We start from the raw sequence: 22,365 nt of genomic DNA on the forward strand, positions 1-22,365 counted from the left end.
TAGTTATTCTAGATTTTCTCTTTCCCTATCGGAATTAGTATTCTCATTAAGTCTACTTCCTAAATGTCTTATACCTGTTCCCCACTATAGCTGTTCAAGTTCATATTCTCATCATTTTATGCCTAGAATGTTACAATAAAACAATCATTATATGACCATGAGAACAAAATTTATAGGCTATAAATCAGATTATAACACTACCTCCTTAAAAATTGAATCCGCCTCCCAGGTAGCACAAGGGGTTAAACACCGCACTATGAAGCAATCCACAGCCTCTGCAATTAAGAATTTGATCCCCGGCTGGCCAGGGAGCAACCCACATGTCGCGGCAGACTTCTCCTGTCTTGCCCACTGCTCCCCTCAGCAGTGTATTTCAGTCAGTCTGCCTGTTCTGTTCCCCACTCTGTCTCTGGTGAATCCTCTCACTCCCCGCACCTCTGGCCTATAACCCAGTTCTTGCATGCATGAATAAATAAATCTTTGAAAAAAAAATGGAAATCAATGAATTCTTGTGATTTACAGCACCCTTCATGATGACTTCTAGCCTATGTGCCCCACCATTCCTCAACTGCACATCTTTCCTCATGATCTTCAAGCAGCAAAAAAAATCACCTTTAACTCACCAGGTAGTAGGAATCAGCATTGGTATCAGTATTCTGAGTAAGAAACTCTGTCTTCTAAATACAGTATTACTTGTGGCAAACTATGTTACTTTGATACATCATAGTTGAAAGAAAATATGGCAATTACTTACAGCTTCATGTAGCTCTTCATGCTGACAACATGATTTTGGAATGCTGATGGAATCTTCATGTCCAGATGTATTAAGTAAGGTCTCTTCTAGCTCAATTTCTTTCTCAAGTTTTACTAATACTGGTGGCTCAACCCCGTATCTAAAAACCAATTAGGAGATCTCACCATTCAAGCAAAGTCTGATCCAAGCACTTTCCTGAACATTAAAAAAGGTTATCTTTTATTTTTAAAGTTAAATCTATATAACTCTCTTCTACCATTTCACCGGATTATCTAGAAATGCTTTCTAATTAATAATTATCTAGAAATAATAATAATAATAAATAATAATAATAATTATCTAGAAATGCTTTCTAATGTCCCATAGATTACCAAAAATTCATATAATAATATAATAATATTCAATTATAGCATATCTTTGGGTTACTGGATACTCCCAACTTTCGACCAGAGATTCTGAAAGGCATTTAACATCAGGTCTTGAGTCAAGATAGGGCTGAGCTGGGTATGGAGGACACCTAAGCTTCAGCCTTCTTATAGGGTCCTCTTTGTGTTTAGAGAACATGCCTTGATCTGCTAAAAGACTACATGCCCTTACTTTATTCTTCTTTTCTCTGATTCTATTCTTTTTTTTTTTTTTTTTTTTTTTTTTTTTTGTGGGAACCCTCGCCGGTGGCCAGGGAACAAACCGGCACTGCAGAGGCTGCAGGCAGCCTCGCAGCCCAGCGTTCAACCGCTGCGCCACCAGGGGAGGCCCACTCTCTGATTCTATTCTTAACCTAAAAAATTTAAGTTATCACTTTCACAGCTTAATATTAAATAAAGGTAAGTTATATGAGCAAACAGATAGATACATGGAATAACTTACGAAATGAGAACAAAATAAGAAAAAGAAAGAAGAAATATGAAATTAAGCTTTTTCCATCAAAATCATTTATTTATAGAAAAGTGTGTTAGCTAAAACAAACTAGATTAAAAACATTTACGACATTAAAATTCTAAATTATTGTGGAATACATACCTTGACACAATTCGACCAATTTCAAGAAGACAAAGATATACTTGTCTTGGATCTTTGTGCAAAACTATGAAAAAATAAGACCACATATTTTAAGAGGGAAAAAATAAATAGGGAAATATATTTCTGGAAAAAAAAAAGAATAATACTTCGAGACTTACAAAAGGCATTTTTATTTTTGCTACATATTATCTTTTTCTATAAATATTTTTTAAATTAAATTAAGAAGATGTTTATCTCTGAGACCTCTAGAAAACAAGAACATTAGTTCATCAGTTCAATACCTAGAAATAAATTAATGTAATTAACAGTGCTTTATTTTGTCTTGTACTGACCTTTAGGACAGCCAGAAGATACAATTCTACTGAGAAGTATACAACAATCTTAGGGCCCATAAGAAACAGTAAACTGGAAACTGGAGATTTCTAAGTATTTCCTCTTACCTTTGATTTCTAGAAGCTATGTATGCCATTAAAATCAACTACATTGTCAGTATTTTTTTTCTTTTTTACTGTTTTTTGTTGTTGTTGTTCTTTAACCCAAACCCTAACCCTTGCCCTTACATTGTCAGTATTGACCAACATACCTGGATTAAACCAGAGTACAAATTACATTTTTTTATTCTTTTTTTTAAGATTTATTTATTTATACAAGAACTGGGGTACAGGCCAGATGCGCGGAAAGGTGAGAAGATTCACCAGAGACAGAGCGGGGAACAGAACAGGCAGACTGATGAAATACACTGCTGAGGGGAGCAGCAGGCGAGACAGGAGAGGTCTGCCCCGCCATGTGGGATTCTCCTTGGTCAGCCGGAATCGAATCCACACTGCATAGGCCGCGGACAGCTTCACAGTGCAGCGCTCAACCACCTGTGCCACCAGGGAGGCCCTACATTTTTTATTCTATGCTGGGTAAGAATACCCAGAGGTATAACAAACAAACAGCAGTGGAAGCAGCTTACCTTGTGTGCAGCCAATAAAGGTATACATAGTTGAGAATTTTAAAACAATAATAAAACCAAGTAAAAGTCAGTTTCTTTTTATCATCACTGTGAACAAGCAATCCTAAACAATATCAGTGAAAAAATACTTCTATCAAAGCAGACTACTCTTCCCACAGCACCAACTCTAGGTATGCCACATTCCTATCATGACACTACAATTTTGTGTGTGTGTGTATGTGTACACATGTATTACACATAAATACTTTGAGGAAATCTATACATAGTCTAAAACTTGAATAGCTTCCACTTAGTCACTACACAGATGTTTCTGCTGATTTAAAGGAAATGAGGGGCCTCCCTGGTGGCGCAAAGGGTTAGATGAAATCTATGAAACATCTGCAGCCACTGCAGAACTGAGTTCGATCCCTGGCCAGGGAGCTACCCACATGGCATAGCAGACCTCTCCTGACTCTCCCCCTTCTCCCCTCAGCAGCGTATTTCAGTCAATCCACCTGTTCTGTTCCCTACTCTGTCTCTGGTGAATCCTCTCAACCCCCACACCTCCGGCCTGTACCCCAGTTCTTGCATGTATAAATAAATAAATCTTTTAAAAAACTACATAAAGGAAATGAGAAAATGTCAATGATTCTTCAGTAGAGCATGAATTTTCAAAATGAATTGTCAAAAACATTAACCCATTTAAATAATCAAGTTGGTAGTTGATGTTTACAAGGTAAATCTAAACACGCTGAGCATATATCATCTGGCCTTCTATTATTTCTGTAATTATCTAGTTGAAAAGAAGTTACAAGTAATTTAAAATGATAAAAACATTAATTAGTAAAACATTAGCATCTCCCCATAGTCAACTCATTTAGGAAATAAAATATTTCTAAAGCATTCGAGATATATTAGATCTTTAACTACATAGGGAAAGCTTAACATATTTGGTTGTTGAGTCTGGTTCTCCAATTGTTCCACATATTCAAAGTATAAATATTTCTAGGAAAATAGATATGGTATTGAAACCATGATTGGAATGAAAAATTAGAAGTATACAAAAATACACTAATAAACCTTGAACATAACAACAGAAGAAAAGCACTTACCTAAACCTTCAGATTCAAAGAGATAAGTCTCATCAACCCCAATGTGCCTACACCAGTGAAGGAAGTTTGCAGTATTGTCTCTAGCAAAGAACGAGCCTGAGGCAGCATCTTTCTTACAGGGCACTTTTCTCATTGGAAAATTCTGGAAAAGACAAAATAATAATTTCAAAAGTGCATCAAGGTTATTTTCATTAGATATCCATTTTAACATAACTAAATAAATGTTCAGTGCATTAATGCATCTAAAAATTACACAACTTTGGTAGAAAAGAAAGCTTCAAAAATTATTGTATTTTACTTTCCTGTAAGTATATTCTAGAAATTATTTCTAAGAAAACAGTCTGGTCAAATTAGCAGTAGGATCAAACATCTCTAACTGCTTTCTTTCTAAAATAATAAAAATCTTAATTAAAATTAAAAAATGACAGCCTAGTAACTCCAAAGCACATCTCTTTAATATGTTCTCCATACATAGTTCACTGCAAAAAAAGTTATTCTATGTTCAAAGTTAACACACAACCTCATTTTTACTTACTTCTGTATTTGCAGATTCATAAAAATGGTTCTGAGTTTCTTGAGGACACTTTCAAATAAGGAAGTAATAGTTCAAGTTCTCTGAAAGCTTTGGTCAAAGTTTTACAGAATCTTAGTTTTTTGACAACCTACACCAAGAGTAGATAATCCTGCTGAGGCTGAGGGGTTTTCAGCTTTGCTTTAGTTTGAGTATTTACCTGAATAAACAACTCGTACACAGGATGTTTAAAAATGCAACAGGCATAGTAGAGTATGTTTTTCTCCCACCTCTAGCCCTCAGTTCCTCTTTCTCCCTAGAGATAACCACTATTACCAGTTCCTTGTATATCCTTCCTGTCACTATTATTTTCCAGAATTAAAATAGCTTTGTGGGTTTTTCTAATTGTAAAAAGACTATATGGGCACTGTCAAAAAATAAATAAATAAATCCAGCCAAATACAAGATAGTTTCCTCTCATTCACATTTTAGTAAGACATCTTTATGCACCAGTATACACATATCTGTAGCTACAGATTATTACACAAACTATTCTGCAATCTGATTTGTGTATATTTGCACATGCATGTATACATGTATATACATCTTAATAGTAGATTGGTTGTGAGGCATCTTTTAGGGTAAGAAATAACAATAAAATAGTCATTTCTAATAGATAATATTCCATTCTATTTAGGCACCATAATTAATTTTTGGTAACATCAATAATGATAATTTGGATTGCTTCTAATTTTTGTACATTTGTGATTTCCTTAAATTCCTGAAAGTTGAATTATTTTATGTGTGAGTATCAGAACACAGTGTGAATATTAGAATCCCCACTCAGGAAAATATTCATGTTTCATGAAAATGGAAGAAAACTTATCTTAACCTTCAAGTAACAGCTTCAGGGTCAACAAAGGGAAACCGTGTAAAAAAAATTATTATTTATTCAACCAGTATATGTAGAATCTACCACCAAGACAACATATGGAAAATACAAAGATGATGATGGTGATGATGATGACCCTACAATGTGTGCCAGGAACCATCACAAATTCTCCTCTCATTAACCCTCACAACAATCCTAAAATTAAAATACTACTTTTGTTCTCAAGATAAGCTAGCTACTAGATATTTACAATGTGTCAGGCCCTGAGCTAAAAGCTATGTACATATTATCTCATTTAATTTTCCTGAATATTTACAGACAAACCCTACAAGGTAAAAGTTAGTATCTCCATTTTACAAGTAAGAATCCTTTTACAGATGCTAAAAAAGAGGAGGCAAATTATCCAAGGTCTTTTAGTGGGTTGTCAGAAAAGTCATGACACATTTTTGTTTGGAAAACAGAAAAAATACATCATGACTTTTCTGACAGCCCAATAGATGGTTGGGATAGAAGTTTACAATTTTGTAGAGATGATAAGAACTGTATATAAACAAATTAATACATAACAAGATATAAAATCACTACCCTCAAACATTTACTTACCCCTGGCTCTTCAAAGTTGCATGTTTTAACCATATTTTGAAGAACAGCAATCAGTTGGCATAGCAGTACTCCATTATCAAGTTCTTCCAATAACCTTTCTGCTTTAACATCAATACCTTAATGCCAATACATATTTCAAAGTTAAAATTCTTCTAGAAGTATTAAATACAAACAATATGTTTAAAATTTAAATAATATAATCAGATAATAATGAAATACTATAAAAATATTAGATCAGACTCCAAGTATTCACTCTTAGAAGCTACACTGAAGAGAGCAAAGAATAAGTCAAATTAAATAAAGAGAAGTGAAACAAAAATATCTGTGATGTTTAAGTACAGGTAGAAAACAGGCCAAAGTGTTTTATATTTTATTTTATTATTTTTTTAAAGATTTATTTTATTTTTATGTATACAAGAACTGGAGTCTACGCCAGAGACGGGGGAGAGGTGAGAGGATTCACCAGAGACAGACTGGGGAGCAGAACAGGCAGAGCAACTGAGATACACTGCTGAGGGGACAGCAGGAGAGACAGGAGAGGTCCACTGTGCCATGTGGGTAGCTCCCTGGCCAGGGATCAAACTTATGCCACAGTGGCTGGTGAGAGCTTGATAGCACTGAGACTTTAACTTCTGTGCCACCAGGGAGGCCACCAATGTGTTTTATATTTTAATATGCATTGCTAAGTTTTGATTCACGTTATACTACTATTGCTTACACAAGAAAAAAGATTATAAATAAGACTTTGCTGCAATTTAAAAATTGGGGAATACCAGCTTTTGACCTCTAAAACACATTCTTTGGAAGCATTATTACTATATAATAGGTTTTAAAAAATTATTCAAACCATCAAATTGATATCAAATAGCTAGAATGGATGTTTGCTATGTTTTTAATAATCTTGGGAAGGTCACATGTGAGCTTCATATGTTTCTTTTCATGAAAACTTTACAATGCTACATGAAATTTTGTATTTAAAAGAATTCTAGGGACAAGATTTAGACCACTCATCATAGTCTCTGAGTAAAGTAATGTGATGACATATTTTCCCGACCAGATACTTCCCTTTAGGTTTTATATGCCTCTACCCCTCTGTGTCTCAGAAACAGTAATCATTTTAACTACATTATATATTCTGTTCAAAACTTCATGACATCCTCCACAAGATTAAGGGGAGGGAGGAGATCAGTAAACTGTAGACTCCCAAATCAGACCTATTATTTTTAAAGACATGAACAATGATAAAAATGTTGATTCTTCAAAGCTTAGTGGCACTTCCTTTATTTATTTTTTTAAGGATTTATTTATTTATGCATACAAGAGCTGGGGTATAGGCCAGAGGCACCGAGGGTGAGAGGATTCACCAGAGATAGAGTGGGGAACAGAACAGGCGGATTGAGTGAAATACACTGCTGAGGGGAGCAGCGGGCAAGACAGGAAGCAGATAGCTTCATAGGTTGCATCTTAACCCCTTGCGCCTCCAGGAAGGCCCAGTGGCACTTCCTTTAAACCTCCAATTTCCTTACTGACATTCAAGCTCTAACGGTCAAGGTGAATCAAAATATTTCCTTAATGCGTTTTTGCATAGAAAACACAGAAAAAATACATCAAGAGTTTTCCAACAACCCAACAGAATGAAAACTCAGTGAGAACAAGAACATTAAATGTTTTCACTCATTAGAACAGAGTAAGATTTTCAATATCTACTGAATGAAAGAATACAACTTGTGATATTCAAGGCTTACCTAATAAGCCAGATAACCAAATTGACAGATCTTCTTGCATAGGCAACAGGGTGGCCTCATGCCTCACAGCTATCCATTCATCATACTGACAAACATCAGCCAAACCTGGGCCATGTCTGGGGGTCAGAGGACTCCGTGGACTTAACGGCAGGTCTTCTCCAAACCACACCTAGAGAAAACACTAACTAATCAAATGGACATGAACTTGTTTAAAGTCAGTATACCCCATGTCTATTTTAATGATAAATTATAGACTAGACACATATATACAAAACTGCAGCAGTTCACAGAAAATATATAAAGTAGAAGCAAACTATTAGTCTAGATGCTTGACACATTTTTAATATTCAATACTGTGGTAAATGTAAGCAAACCCCTAAATAATGAATGGATTCTACTTTTAAGAGGATGAAAGTCAAAAAATGATATTTTTTCCTTCACTAAGTTTTATCATTAACTGATTAAATTTTCTTAACTAAGATTAATTTAATTTAACCTCAGCATTTTGGCATAAAATAGGTTAATGACATTTTAACCTAGCGGCAAGCAGAGTAGGCCCAAAGACACTGAGCACTTTGCGAAAAGGAGGAGGGTCCCACAGCAGAAGCAGTGTACTGGTGAATTCTCTCACCCTCCCGCGCAAAATGCAGCAAACAAATAAATAAAGCATGCCTCAAAGACAAAGAGAAACATAAGTTATTTGAAAGACTTTAATTCAGGAATTCAGGGTAGGGATTAGGGAATGAACTGAATATGAGTCCATTAAATTTCAGGAATAAAAGTGTTATTTATTTCTCTCACTCTCTTACATCATTTTGAAGGCAGGATAGCAAATGTTTACTATCGAAACCTTCCCTTCATAAGTATATCTTACTTCTGTTTATAGTTCCAGGATTCACCATAATGCTTAGCACACAATATTCGGTCAAAAATATTTGTTGAATAATTGAAGATTATATCAGTAAATGACTTAGTTCCATCAAAATCAAGAGGCATCTTACAATCAATCGCATTTTAGAGTCAACAGAATGTTATTTTTTCCTTTAACCATTTGACAAAGCTGAAAAAAAAGAAAAAAATGTTTCTCAAGCAGAGATACCTATTAGTTAGGAGGATAATTTTCACCAAAAAAAAAAAAAAAAAAAATCATGTGTGAAAAGAGACACTAACATTAACAAAGGTCATTCTAATTTCTTGCCAAATTATGGAGAAGAATATTTGGAGTTTCCTAGTATTACAAGCAGAAGACTCTATAATAACCTGGGCCAGTTATTATCATATTAATGTCATTAAAAGTTAGATGTTAACAACAAAAATAGCATGTGCAATGAATGGTTGTTTACAGACATGCTGAAAGTTTCCATATTATAGATATTCTCAATCTCTAGGCAATCTATAGACGAACTTGATTAAGTACACAAACCTATTTAGAGTTAGGAAAAATTTTATGCTTATGTACAAATAGGTCTTTTCTCAGAGAGAGTTCATGGCTTTTGTTAGGTTCTCAACAGGGACTATGATGCAAAAGAGCTTAAGGAAGTCTTTTACTAATCAGAATTAAGGGAATGGGGGGGGGCGAGGAAGTATTCAATTAGTAAGAAACCAATTAATAACAGCTATTTACTTGGAGAGGGGGTTCTCCTCTCTGTAACAAACTAATGAATAAGTTAACAGTCTAGTAGAAAAGAAAGAGGTGAAAATCCTATAAAGTTCTCACACTAATCAGGGAAAAAAGCAAAAACTTCCATGAGAGAAGTCAAGATTGCTTGTGGAGAAAATCATTTAAGATGGATCTCTGGAATCTAGATCAGACAAGATTTCATGGAACTATAAGACAAAACTGTGAAAACAATCACCCAGTTAAGAAAATATTACTGGTCATTAATGTAGAAATGAGAAAAAGTGTGACAGTGATAAGCACTCTAACAAGGTATTAAAAAAATATGAAACTGACAACATTTCTGAGACAAATGAAAATAGAACGCACAGAAGTAATCAGATTTTTAAAAAATGGTTTTGAACATAAAATAGTTATGAGCATAGTAAGTGTAGCTTTGTAGGACTCAAAAGGGAAGAATGAACTTTTGGGAGAGTGCCAGGCATTCCCAAGTCCCAAAAGGAAAAAGGTGTCACAGAAATATCTATCAGAAGGGTAGAAGGACACAGTAGCACAGCACAAAAGGAAGTATAAGCAGAATTACAGAGTTGTTCTTAACCATTTCATAAGCAAATTCTCTAGGTTATCAGCCACTGTTATCTTAATAGGCCTTCTTTCTTAATAAAAAGAAATGACTTTCATGACACAAGTATAATCTCCAGTTTTTGACTTTAGATCTGAATAAGACTGTTGTACCAAAGACACAGTGAAATTTCTGAAGAACCTACTATGCAATATACATTCAAGTAGTTACTTTGTGCATTTTATCTCATTGAATCCTCACAAACACCCTACAAAATGAGCACAATTATGCTCACTTTAGAGGTAAGGAAGCAAAGACAGAGAAGTAAAAGACCTTGTGAAAATCTGAGTAGCAGAATGTGAAGAATAAGCAGAAAAGAAATTTCATTGAACCTTAGGTTCTCAGTTTCCAGGGCAAATTTTATGATCACCTTCCTTCTATCTGATTTTTATCTTTAAATTAATATTCAATCATGTTTTATTTACATCAAAAGAAAGAAAACTTAAAAGGATATAAGAATAACAAAGCAAATATCAACTCTGGAATCATTCAAATATAAGAGTATTCTAGTTTTTCTCATCATTCTCACCAAAAAAAAAAAAAAAGAACTACCTTTCAGATTTTTTTTTTCAACTGTTTATTGAGGTAATGTTGGTTTACAACACTGTATTTATTTTAGGGGTTATAGGTTCAAACCTCTACAAATGTGTGTTTTCATACCATGACCACTGCAAAAACCCCAGTAATCCTTTCCACACTGCATGGGATCCCCTCCCTCCTTTACAGGCATTATAGGGTACATACATAATTATTTGAGATAAAAACTTATATTTGCTTTCATTGAAAGCTCTTTTAACTACAGAAAACCACAATGCATATCAAATTGTAATGAGAAAACCGACAAAATATTCCAAATCTTTTCCCAGGGTAGTAGAGATAAAATGAATCTACCAATTCTCAGGTATGTTTAGTTCTTAAAAATATTTAGTATAAATGAAAGTTTAGATTTGAAAATAGAAAATCAAAATACAGTATTTCTATTATTAAATTTTGATGCTTAAGAAAACTAGTACAATAAAAACATATTATGATAATAATTTAGTAAATCTTGTAATTTTATTAAATGAATCTCATAATTTAAAAATACTTTTTCCCAAGAAAAATACTTACTTGAACTGCAGGCTGCATGGTCATCTATATTGAAATAAAACTGCTTTTCTGAAAATAAAAGAAAACATTAATATGCAGTAGTGGTGGCTTTCCTACTCCCCCAAACCCTCAAATTATAAATCTAAAACTTTTTCTTTTAGTTTGAATAATTTGACAATAAAAGAATTCAGTAATCACTCCAAGCTTATTTCATAAAAAATACTCCTGATTTGAAACAGGAAAACCTAAACTACATTTTAATTTATATAATTTCTGACACTAGGATCAAAGTAATTTTTGAAGCATCTGGCTATAAAAAGCATAAAACTTAGACTCATATAAAAATCTCCCAGAATTCCCCTCTATAAACATAATATAATGTAAATACAAATATGACAACAACTAAGACTGAAAAGTCAAGTATTACTCATCTGATCTTTACATGGAGTTCATATAAATTCATTTGAACTTTGTGTAAATTCATAAGCTTAATCTGGCATAAGCAACCTCTGCCAGATGACAAGGTAATAAAGATAAACATCAATTTTAACTATGAAACAATACTCAATGCCTTTCTATAATTTTTCATGTTATTTTCTCCATGAGGTACTAAAGACAAAAAAAAAAAAAAAACCAGAAATCTTAGCTCCAAACTACTTAACTCCAAACGACTACTATTCTTGCCATCTATTAGGAAAAAATACAACTTCTATTAAGTTAGATTAGTATAATTCTTCAATGCATTTGAAAAGTGAAGAACCTAAAAAACACTCAGAATAATATGTTACATAAAGCCTAAAGTTTCTGATTGCTTATAGCTGCATAATACACTAGTTTGCTTTTTTATTATAAATCAACATTAAAACTAACTCGAAGGAAAAAAAATACAAAGTAGTTGATAAGGCTATAATGCTATCAATTTCCAATTTATTTTCTCCTCTAAGCTATAACAAACATACCTTACGCACAGTGCCAGCAACACATACAACTTTGTTTTCAGGAACATTTCTCCTAGCACTAAAGTTGAACTTAATCTAAACCTAATGGAAAAGTCTAATATTACATCATATTCTTCTACCAGCAGGCAAAGAACAGCAGAATATCCTATTTGATGTCATTTTTCCTTCTTTCTAGCATAGCAAAAGGCCAAAGTACAATTGAGCATTACTAATAAGCTTGTTATGCTTCCCACGAGCAAATCAGTGGGGAATACATTTTCCTTTAGCATAAATAATCCTTTGTGCCCAACAAAGATCCACAGTAAGAAGCTTCCAAGACCATTTTTTAAAAATGCAGCAAAGAAGCTGCTCCCATTAAAATAAAGAGTCCCACATAATCAGACAAGAACTTTAACAGTTGGAACTGCCAACCCAAAACAAAAGAAGGCCTAAATTATAAGGCGTGTGCAAATCAAGAACAGTGACATATTCACAAAGAAGCTATCACAAGAATGTTTAGTAGTTGCACTTTTTATGGAAAATTCAACAAAATTAGTTTTATGAAAGAAATGAGGAATTTGTGCACAACCTTCACTCACTTGAATTTTAGCAGAGGAATCTTGTGTGTGTGTGTGTGTGTGTGTGTGTATACTAAGACTACTTTTAAGATGACAAAATACAATCATCCAGATTACTTTTAAAAAGAAATTCTTTAATACAATAGTTTTCAGATGAATTATAATTTGTCTTCATATGAAGAGCTATCATGTACATAAAATATATGCTTTCAGGGCCTCCCCAGTGGCGCAGCAGTTGAGCCCTGGGTTGCGAAGCTGCCCGCAGCCTCTGCAGCACCGGTTCAATCCCTGGCCACCGGGCGAGAGTCCCACATGGTACGCAAACCTCTCCTGCCGCCCGCTGCTCCCCTCAGCAGTGTGTTTCGCCAAGTCTGCCTGTTCTGTTCCCCGCTCTGGCTCTGGTGAATTCTCTCACCCTCCCGCACGTCTGACTATACCCAGTGCTTGTACAAATAAATAAATCTTTAAAAAAAAAAAAATATATATATATATATATGCTTTCATTAAAAAAACCTATAAGCTGGGCCTCCCCGGTGGCGCAGCAGTTGAGCGCTGGGTTGCGAAGCTGCCGCGGCCTCTGCGGCGCCGGTTCAATCCCCTGCTGCTCCCCGGCCAACGGAGGAGGGTCCCACATGGTGCACAGACCTCTCCTGCGGCCCACTGCTCCCCTCAGCAGTGTACTTCAGGCCTTCTGCCTGCTCTGCTCCCTGCTCTGGCTCTGGTGAATTCTCTCACCCTCCCGCGCTTCTGACTGTACCCAGTGCATGTATAAACAAAAAACAAACAAACAAACAAATAAAATAAAAAAATAAAAAAAAAACATGCCTCTAAAAAAAAAATTAAAAAAAAAACCTATAAGCTAATGAGAGCTATAAGCTAATGAGAACATATTGATGAATCATCAATTAATGTGTCTTAGGCATTGAGACCCAAGAGTAGCTTCTTTGCTATAGCTAGCTCTAGTTCCCAATCTGCATCACACTCACAATTTTGTTTCTTATTCATTTCACTATTTGCTTCTTTTTATCTTTCCCTAAATGTCTTTAATTCTTTTATATACCACATCTATAATGAATAACGACAACTCAGTCTTGGAGCTGCACCTTGATCAGAAACTTATTGGCTTTATTTTAGTTTTATCTTTGCTTTGTGGTCTCTTTGCAGAAGTCTACTTCAATTTTTTGCCAATTTCAGGGAAGTCTTTCCCTTAGGTTTAATCCAAAAAAGGCCTCTCATGACCAAGTCCAAACTATATTCTAATTGTGCTGAGAATATTTCAGTAGACAAGGGTCTTAAACAGATATTACAAGGGAAGAATACTATCCTTAACTTTTAAAATCTAGGGAAAATGTTAGAAAATCAGAAGGTTGCTCATCCACCTGAAACTTGAATCGGATTTGGGCCTAATAATCCACTCATTTTAAGAACAGTTTCAGTTATGAGATGTACAAGATTATCTGTGATAAGACTCTTCATATCAATTTGATCTCACATCGATCATGATGAAAGAAACATCAACCATACATGTCATCAATTCAGTTCTACAATTGTAAACTCTGAAACTGAGTACAGTTTTATTCCTCAACCACATTATAAGCCATGGTAGGGAGAGAATAGTGTGACATGTTCAGTCCTGGTACAAATCAAAGATCAATTTTGAAAAGAATGGCAAAAAAAGTGAAGAAATAAGTTAGTTTCTTCAGATAAACAGTATTAACTGCCACTGCACCACATATACATTTAGCACTCAGCCACCAGATGAATGGATGAACGCCAAGACACACAAGCTGCAGAAATGTGATAAATGACAATGCGAGTACAGTGGCTACTGCTGAGCAGCAAGAGAAAGATGAGACTGGGGAGGAATGTACAGAGTCCTTCAACTGTACTGTTAGATTTTTTATCTCAAGAGAAGTAGCTGTAACCCAGGTGTTATACTAGTCTTTCGCCTTTCTGTATGTCAAAATACATTTCATCATTCTTAAAGTTTCATTTAGAAAAACAGTTGAAGACATCCTTTTTGATTTGTTCACTAAAAAATAATTCTCAGTTTTAAAATTTTGAATTTCCTAGTTGCCTAAAAGAGAAAATAGAAATGTTAAATCCATACCAAACTCATTTCAATTTTTTTATATCAGTACTAAAATAACCTAGCACAAAGATACTACTGTGGAAATAAAAGTTACAGACATGCCTGGTTTGAATTCCAGTTCCATTATAATTTGAGCTACACAACGTTGGGATAGTTAACTTATCTGGGTTCTCATCTGTAAAAAGGGATACCACCGCCTCCCTTATATGATGGACATAAAGATTAAGTAAGATGATACATATAAAGTACCTAATACACTACTAGCATTTAACAAATGAGTTGTTATGATTAATAATGGGATGTAATTTTCTTTAATATGATTAATCGAATTAGAAAGATAAGAAAACAAGGCTAATGATATTGAAGCCATTGAATATAATTTGGAATGTCTCTTATACTAAGAGAAAAATGATATAGTTATAAGTGAAAGTAAAAGCTTTAAAATACCCATGTCATAATTGGGAGCATACTCAGAAATGAATTTGTGACTTAACAATTCTCTTTGCTAGAATAAAAATCTTCAGGAATCTACCTAGCACAGGCCTTTTGCTCCACTTAACCTTTCTTCTCATTGTCATCCCTATCAGTTTTGCTCATTTCTGTAGCTACATCATTGTTCAGGTAATACGCTTCTCGGGTAGCATCCACATGTTCATTTATTCAACAACCACTTATTCACATCCTTTACTGAACTAGGCACCATAGGCAAGAGACAGAGTGACCAACATAACACCTGTGTGCTCTATTGGAGCTAGTGCACCCATTGGGAAGACTGAAAAGAGTTAAATACACAAATGAACATGCAATGTTAAATCATAACTGCTCTGAAGAAAAGAACACAAAGAGAAACATCAGGAGTGTACTTCAGACTCAAATTGAAATGACTTTGCTAGAGAAAAAAAAACAAATTTGAAGACTAGTAGACACTGGCCAGGGAAAGGAAGAAGACAGAGCTCTTCTATACATATGGAATAATTGTTGCATAGACTAAACTGAGACACAGCTTGGCACATTCCAAGAATTGAAAGAAGCCAATATGGCTGAAGCATGGAAACTGTGGCTGAGGATGGGGGTGAAGAGTTAGGCAGTGGTCCCATTACACACTGGCAGCATGTTGAGGAAATTGGATTTTTATTCTCCGGACAGTGAGAAGCTACAGAAATGTTTCATGAGAAGGGAGGGGCATAATTTCATTCATAGTTTTAAAAGAGCTATAAGGAGAGAGAAAGAGAGGAATGAAATAATGATGGGTTTATCAGAGAAGGAAATGGGGGACAGAATAAGTAGGGGAAATGAGAGAGATAGAAGATAGGATACAGGCAGGTGGAAATAGTGAGAGCAAAGAAAACAAAGCACATAAGAAATGATGTGAAAAGCAGCCCAAAAAGGGAAGAGTTAGGAATCTACTGCCACAGTCCAGTGACAAATGATGGCAACTGAGCTAGAATGCTGACAGTCTCCACTGGAGATAAGTGGACAGGTTTGCTATCTGTTTTGTAGTTAGAATCAAGACTTCATAACATTAGAGATGGAGGGGTGAAGGAGAGGGATATATGTGCAGAAGAAGGTGTCAAGAACGACTCCTAGGCTTCAGACTTGTGCTACTGAGCAAAGCAAACGGATAGTGGTAGCACTTACTGAGATAAGTATGATAAGACCAAAGCAGGGAAACACAGCAAAGGTAGGTCAAAAGTGATGTGTGGAAATGTCAGGTAGGCAGTTGGAAATCCTAATCTAGAGGCAAGAATAAAGTTCAGGCGGAAATAGAAACTGTCAGCAAATACTTGAGAAGTAAACCCACTGGAAAGAATGAGGTCATCTGACAAGGAAATGGAGAAGTGATTAGAGCCTAAGAGCAAGTTCTATGAAAATGCAACATTTAGACATGAGAGGAAAAATCAGGAAAGAAGACAGAAGGAATACCTGAAGAGATTCCTCATTATCTAAATCAGTCAGTGCTTATACTTTTTGAATTTATCTCGTTCCAGTAGCCCTTTCCTGATTGGACTAAATTAATTGATTATATCCTTTTTTATTGCAATGGAATTGACATGTAACACTCTAACAGTCTCAGTATAACAAAATGATACATATGTATATACTGCAAAATGCTAGTTAACACCCATGATGCAGAGTTACAACTTTTTTCTTGTGATGAGAAGTCTTAAGATATATTCTCTTAGCAACTTTCAAGTAGACAAAACTATTTATTATAGTCACCATGAGTATATTAATTCTGATTATATCTCTAGTTGTTAATCTCACATAGCATTCCTCCCAATCATTTTCTGTTTAGTACCTTACCCTGTTTTTAGTTATTTCTATTGCTTGACCAAGCATACTATAAGTTCCTGTATTGCTATTGGAAATAGTGTTGATAGATGCATTCAAAGCTAAAGTTTAGAGAACACTTCTGATGAGAAAAATGATAAAATCTCCAGGAAAACTGAGTTGTCTCTCTTCTCCACAGTGATTCTGTTGCAGAGGAAATGTGATAGCAAACCCTGGAAGCAGCCACATAGTAGACAAATGTCTGACAAGTTTTTTGGGGTTTGTTGTTGTTGCTGTTATTAATATTTTTATGATGTGAACTAAATTAATAATTTTGCCACTCACCCAAGAAGACCAAGGCAAAATATTAGAGTGATTACTAACAAAGGTACCAGCAGGTCAAGTGAGGTACCGGCTATACCAGAGGAATCACTAAGGAAAAAAATGACTGGTATGTAGGCAGAGGGTCCAAGTGAGCAAAATAGAAAATAGCTGGGCCAAGGAGGAATTCATAGGGCTGCCCCAGTGGACAAGTGCATTTTTATTACATCTTAAATCTATTTGTGGTAAACAAAATAATGGTCTCCAAAAGATTTCTACACCCTAATCCCCAGAACCTGTGAGAATGCTATCTTTGTGGACCTTGCAGACTGAGTAATTATCGACCCCCAAATGGGAGATTATCCTGCTGGGCCCAGTGTAATATGAGTTCTCTTAAGAGGGGATGCAAAAAGGTCAAAGTCAGCCATATGAGAAAGAAGCAGAAAGAAAGGAGATGTCAAGATGGAAGGAAAGGGACAGGAAGAGGAGTAGGGAAGGATAGGGAAGGAGGGAGAAAGAATTACTGATTTGAGTTGTGAGGCTGCTGGCTTTGAATATAGAAGGAGGCGGCAAGGAATGCAGGTGCCTTCCAGAAGCAGGAAAAGCTAGAGAAATGGACAATTCCCCAGAGCCTCCAGAAGGAATGGAATCCTACCTACATCTTCTTTAGTTTAGCTCATTTCAGGGTTTGTTCGATTTTTACCCCCCAAACTATCAGATAATAAGTGTGTGTTGTTTTAAACCACTAAGTTTGTGGTCATTTATTCTAGCAGTAATAGGAGACTAATACACATCTTCACTGAAAAGGAAGGTTTGCCCAGAGGGTTTGTGACTGAGAGAAAACAATATATATCCAAAACATGACTGGAAGATGGAGCAAGACTAACATGCTGAAGAAATGAGAAAAAAGGTAACAGTTTTATAGTATGTTTAAAAAAAATGCAAATTTTGGCTGTGGTGATTGCTATCATTATCACCACCCCCATCAAATGGTTTGCCTTTGTTTATCTGTGATCATTTATTCATTCATTCACTCATATATGTATTTACAAAGGCTTCCTGTATTTACTATTTCAAGGAAAGGCACCAAGAGTCACCATGTTATCAGGTAATCCTTGATTCCTTCCTTCTCCTACCTTTACCTCCTCCCCAGTTTCCTACCTTACCTCAGTCACTTGACTGCTTCGAGTCACCATTATCTTTCTTCAGGCTTACTGAAACAGCCTCAACCTGTCACCACTTCTCCAGCATCCAAATTGCTTTTCAGGTACTGCAGTCACTGTGACCCTTCACAAACTACAATTGGAGGACATCGTACTACTAAACCTTAATGGTTCCCATTACCTTCAGGATTAAACCCAAACTCCTTAACAAAGCTAATAAAGTCATACAGAACCCTCACCAGTCTCACCTCATGTCTTGTCCTTTTCTGAACTTCTTTCAGACCCTGTGAGCACCTTGCTCTCTCATTTCTGGTCTCTGCACATGCTGAAGCCCCATCTCATGTACTAACAGTCTCAGCCTAACTCACTGTGACCTACCCTTCAGAGTTAATTCCTCCAAAAAGTTTCCTCTGAACCCTCTCCACAGTTTAGATTATGTATCAATATATGCTTCTATTTTTCTCTTTAAACATTTTAAAATAAGATCTCTAAGGAGGTAACATTCTCCACTTATTCCTTGTTGCAGAAATCAGTGCTAAAATTGGATGTGGACTTACTCCTTGCTATATTTATCACTAAAGAGAATATGAAAAAATAATGAACTAAATCTGTGGTGCATTCATTTAAGGAAAATGCATCTTCCAAAGCAGATGAAGATTTATAAGAAAAAGAAATAATATTCATACAGTTTAATAAAATATTACATGTTATTTGCAAAATAAACTGTTCATAAGTGTCCGCTTTTTTATTTGAAAATTTCCTTTCATTTGACAAAGATTCAATGTGAATAACAATTTTATCTTAGCATTATTAGTTTGTCATAAAATTTTGTGAACTTATGAACTTACAGAATTTTGCCTTTATATATGGACTAAAAGACTATGGAAAACATACATATACACAAACACCAGTAGAAAGAAAAGAAAAAACAAATTGTCTATTCATAGGAAATTGCTCAGAAAACTTAATGGGACATTCATACAGTGGGGATTGATTCAGTTACTTGAAAGAACAACACAGAACTATATCTACTAATATGAAAAGATGTCTGTTAACATGTTATGGGACCAAAAACTCACAGTACTTTCTAAATTGCCTGTATGTATAAAAAAGGAAAACTTCCCAACATAGTTAAATTTTTAACAGTCAATTTTATTCTTTGAATCAAAAATATTACAGTCATTCAACAAGAGAAAATAGAAGCCATTGTGCTTAAAAATCTAATCAAAGTGTGTCCCTTGCCATAGCTAATATTATATTTTCTTACAGAAAAGTTTATGTGTGTAACAGTAGGCAACAGTCAGCATTTCACCAATATCCAGCATAACCTATGATAGTCATAATACTGCAAATGCCTATGATGCTTTCAGAAGCAAATATGAAATCACATTTAGTGTACATTTTATTCCTACATTTTATTACATTTCAACTTTTTTGGAAATTAGCAATTCATTTAGAAAGTAGATGGTAACTTTGTTAAAATAACCTATTCTGTCATTCTAATGCAATGACATAAGGAAACTCTGAGTGTTTAGAAGGAAAAACAATAAAGAAATACAATCAGAATTCTGTATATTGTAAACATTACTTCTAATGTATTTCTCTACAGAACTTACATTTCAATTAACAGGAAAAACTCAAAATGAGACAAGCTGACAGACTCAAGTTTTCTCTTTTCTATTGAGAAAACTCAAGTATTCTATTCTTTCTAATTCTATCAATACAACACACGATTTTCGGTTTGTAGAGGTGTGCTTCTGAAATATAGAGAGCAACAAGTAACAAGTAACAGAGAAGGAGGCAGAGAAAGAGACAAAGGCAGGCATATTACATGAAGAAAGTAAAATTTTGACAATACATTAACCTTAACCCTTTTCTTTCCTCATCAATAGTCAACTTGAAAAAACATTTGAAATAACTGAAATTTCTGCTCTTATCTCCAAACTTAAATTGAGATATACCACACCAAAAAATAGAATAGTGAGTAAGCAAAAACTAAGCAGAAAAATACAAACTAGGAAGTATTACTTCTGAACTGACCAATTCTGCAAAGATCACTGGGCTTAGTTTTTAGTAATATAAATTATTGACATCATTCTCTTAACACACACTTTGGTTCACACCACGATTTATTTCTCACTGTTTTTTAATCTATACTCTAAATAAACCCACACCACGGCAGAAATGAATGTGGGCGATACAAACAACTCTATTCAGATAAGTTGCTTAACGCTAAGAATATAAATGCAACAGTAGTGAGACAAAAGGTGAACGGATGATGAAATGAGATCGATACCAAGATACCGAATGCTGGGGCAGAGCTTAGTAGGTGATTCTCTGAGTTTTAGTTTCCTCACCTATAATAAGTAAATAAGACCAACTGTATTCCAGGAGTATTAAGAGCAGTTTAACAATCAGATAAGCATCTAGGAACAGTACCTGGCTCCCACTAGGTAAAACTGCATTTGTGTATTTAGTATGTTTTAGACACTGCTTTAAATGGTGCATATGTATTAACGTAATGAATGATAACCATCACCAGCACTGCTTTCACCGTTGTGCTGCTCTCCACCTTTGGGGATAGCTCAAATCTAAATCCAAATTAAAGGGCGCAAAATTAATAAAAGCCATGTGTTGGGCACTGTACGACACTAGTTACATGGATTATTTCACTTAATCCTCACGACAACCCTGGTGTCAATAAAACGGCTACTATCATTAGCCCTCTTTTACAGATTAGGAAATACAGGGTCAGCCAGATTAAATAACTTGCTTAAGGTCACACACCAAGTAAGTCTGATTTTTTTTTTTCCCCCCAAAAGATTTATCTATCTATGCATACAAGAGCTGGGGTACCGGCCAGAGATGGGGGGGGGGGTGAGAGGACTCAGCAGAGGCAGAGTGGGAAACAGAACAGGCGGATCTACTGAAACACACTGCTGAGGGGAGCAGCGGGCGAGCCAGGAGAGGTCTGCCGTGCCATGTGGGTAACTCCCTGGCAGGTCTGGGCTCAGACTCAGGCTGCGGATCGCTTCCTAGAGCGGTGCTTCACCCTTGCCCCTGGCGCCACCGGGGAGGCCCTAAGTCAGTCTGATTTCAAAGCCTACCTGCTTAGCCATTCCAAACACTAAGAAGAAATGAAACGTCTAGCTCCGCGGTGTCAAAATAGCGGAGACGCCTGATTGTCAAAGTCCACTGGTTCTTAACGAATTTGTGGAACCGATGAGTCAGGCCTCGGGAATCAGGATCGACGCCAGAAAACTCTCACCAGAGTTTCCACGTTTTCTTTCAAATCAACCGCAATCTCCTCCCCAAAGGAATCCGAAGCGTGCAGAAGAATTCCGATTTCTACTCATTCACGCGCCGAGACAGGCGGCCCGGGGCAGTGCTCAGCGGCCCGGCCCGGTCCAGACCCCCAAGCAAACCCCGAACTTCCACCCAGACGGGCCTGGGCCGGCTCCCCGCAGCCACCGCCGCGGAGCGCTCGGCCCCGCACGGCTTCTCGGCTTGAAGCGATTCGACAGGAACGCGGGGAAACGACTCCCCTCCGACGCCCTGCGCAGCCGACGAGCGCCCCCGCCCCACCCCGGCGCGGCCCTCCAAAGCCAGGGCGCCGGCGAACCCACACCGCGCGGGCCCCGCCATTACGCCCCTCGTCGCGCCTCGTCGACCCCACGCGCCGGCACCTGCCGCCCCCTGACCCCCGACCCCGCGACCCCGCGCGCCCGCTCCAGCGCCCCAGGGAGGGCGGGCGCGGGCCCGAGCGCCTTCGCCTCACCGCCCCGGGAGCCAATCGCAGCCCGCGACGCCCGCCGCGGGCCAATCGCGGCGCGCCTCGGACCCGCAGCTCGAGGCCCCGCCGAGCCCCGTGCGGGACTGCGCGGCGCCCGGGGACGCCCGGAGGCCGCGGGCTGAGGCGCGGCAGCCCTGAGGAGGCGCGTGAAAGTTCGCGGAGCCGGCCAGCAGGCAAGACGGGGACGTACTCACCCGTCTGGGCGCTGGAGGGTCACTTCTCCCGGCGGGGCGACATCGCGGCTCAATCTGTGCCGCCGGCCGTCACGCCCCTGACCGGCCGTCGCCGCGGCCGCCGCCTCCTTGG

General features: G+C 36.9%; 2 protein-coding genes across 2 annotated transcripts in view; one reads left to right on the plus strand and one right to left on the minus strand.

Annotated features, from left to right (window-relative positions):
- Positions 1-22,365, minus strand: part of GAS2L3 (growth arrest specific 2 like 3) — a 33,623-nt gene extending 11,258 nt beyond the window's left edge. Inside the window, exons 1-7 of the mRNA XM_037513791.2 lie at positions 22,254-22,365; positions 10,925-10,972; positions 7,575-7,743; positions 5,830-5,945; positions 3,824-3,965; positions 1,775-1,838; positions 755-893 (exon numbers count right to left, since the gene is read on the minus strand). Of these exons, the coding sequence (XP_037369688.1) occupies positions 755-893; positions 1,775-1,838; positions 3,824-3,965; positions 5,830-5,945; positions 7,575-7,743; positions 10,925-10,948 (654 nt within the window). The 5' untranslated portion in view covers positions 10,949-10,972; positions 22,254-22,365. The remainder of the gene's footprint in view (positions 1-754; positions 894-1,774; positions 1,839-3,823; positions 3,966-5,829; positions 5,946-7,574; positions 7,744-10,924; positions 10,973-22,253) is intronic.
- Positions 21,489-22,181, plus strand: LOC119248204 (collagen alpha-1(I) chain-like). The gene has a single exon (XM_037515181.1). It carries the CDS (start codon positions 21,489-21,491, stop codon positions 22,179-22,181), a length of 693 nt encoding a protein of 230 aa, XP_037371078.1.

The sequence above is a fragment of the Talpa occidentalis genome, unplaced genomic scaffold, assembly GCF_014898055.3.
Source record: "Talpa occidentalis isolate TD23 unplaced genomic scaffold, MPIMG_talOcc4v2.1 talOcc4.16, whole genome shotgun sequence".
NCBI lineage: Eukaryota > Metazoa > Chordata > Mammalia > Eulipotyphla > Talpidae > Talpa > Talpa occidentalis.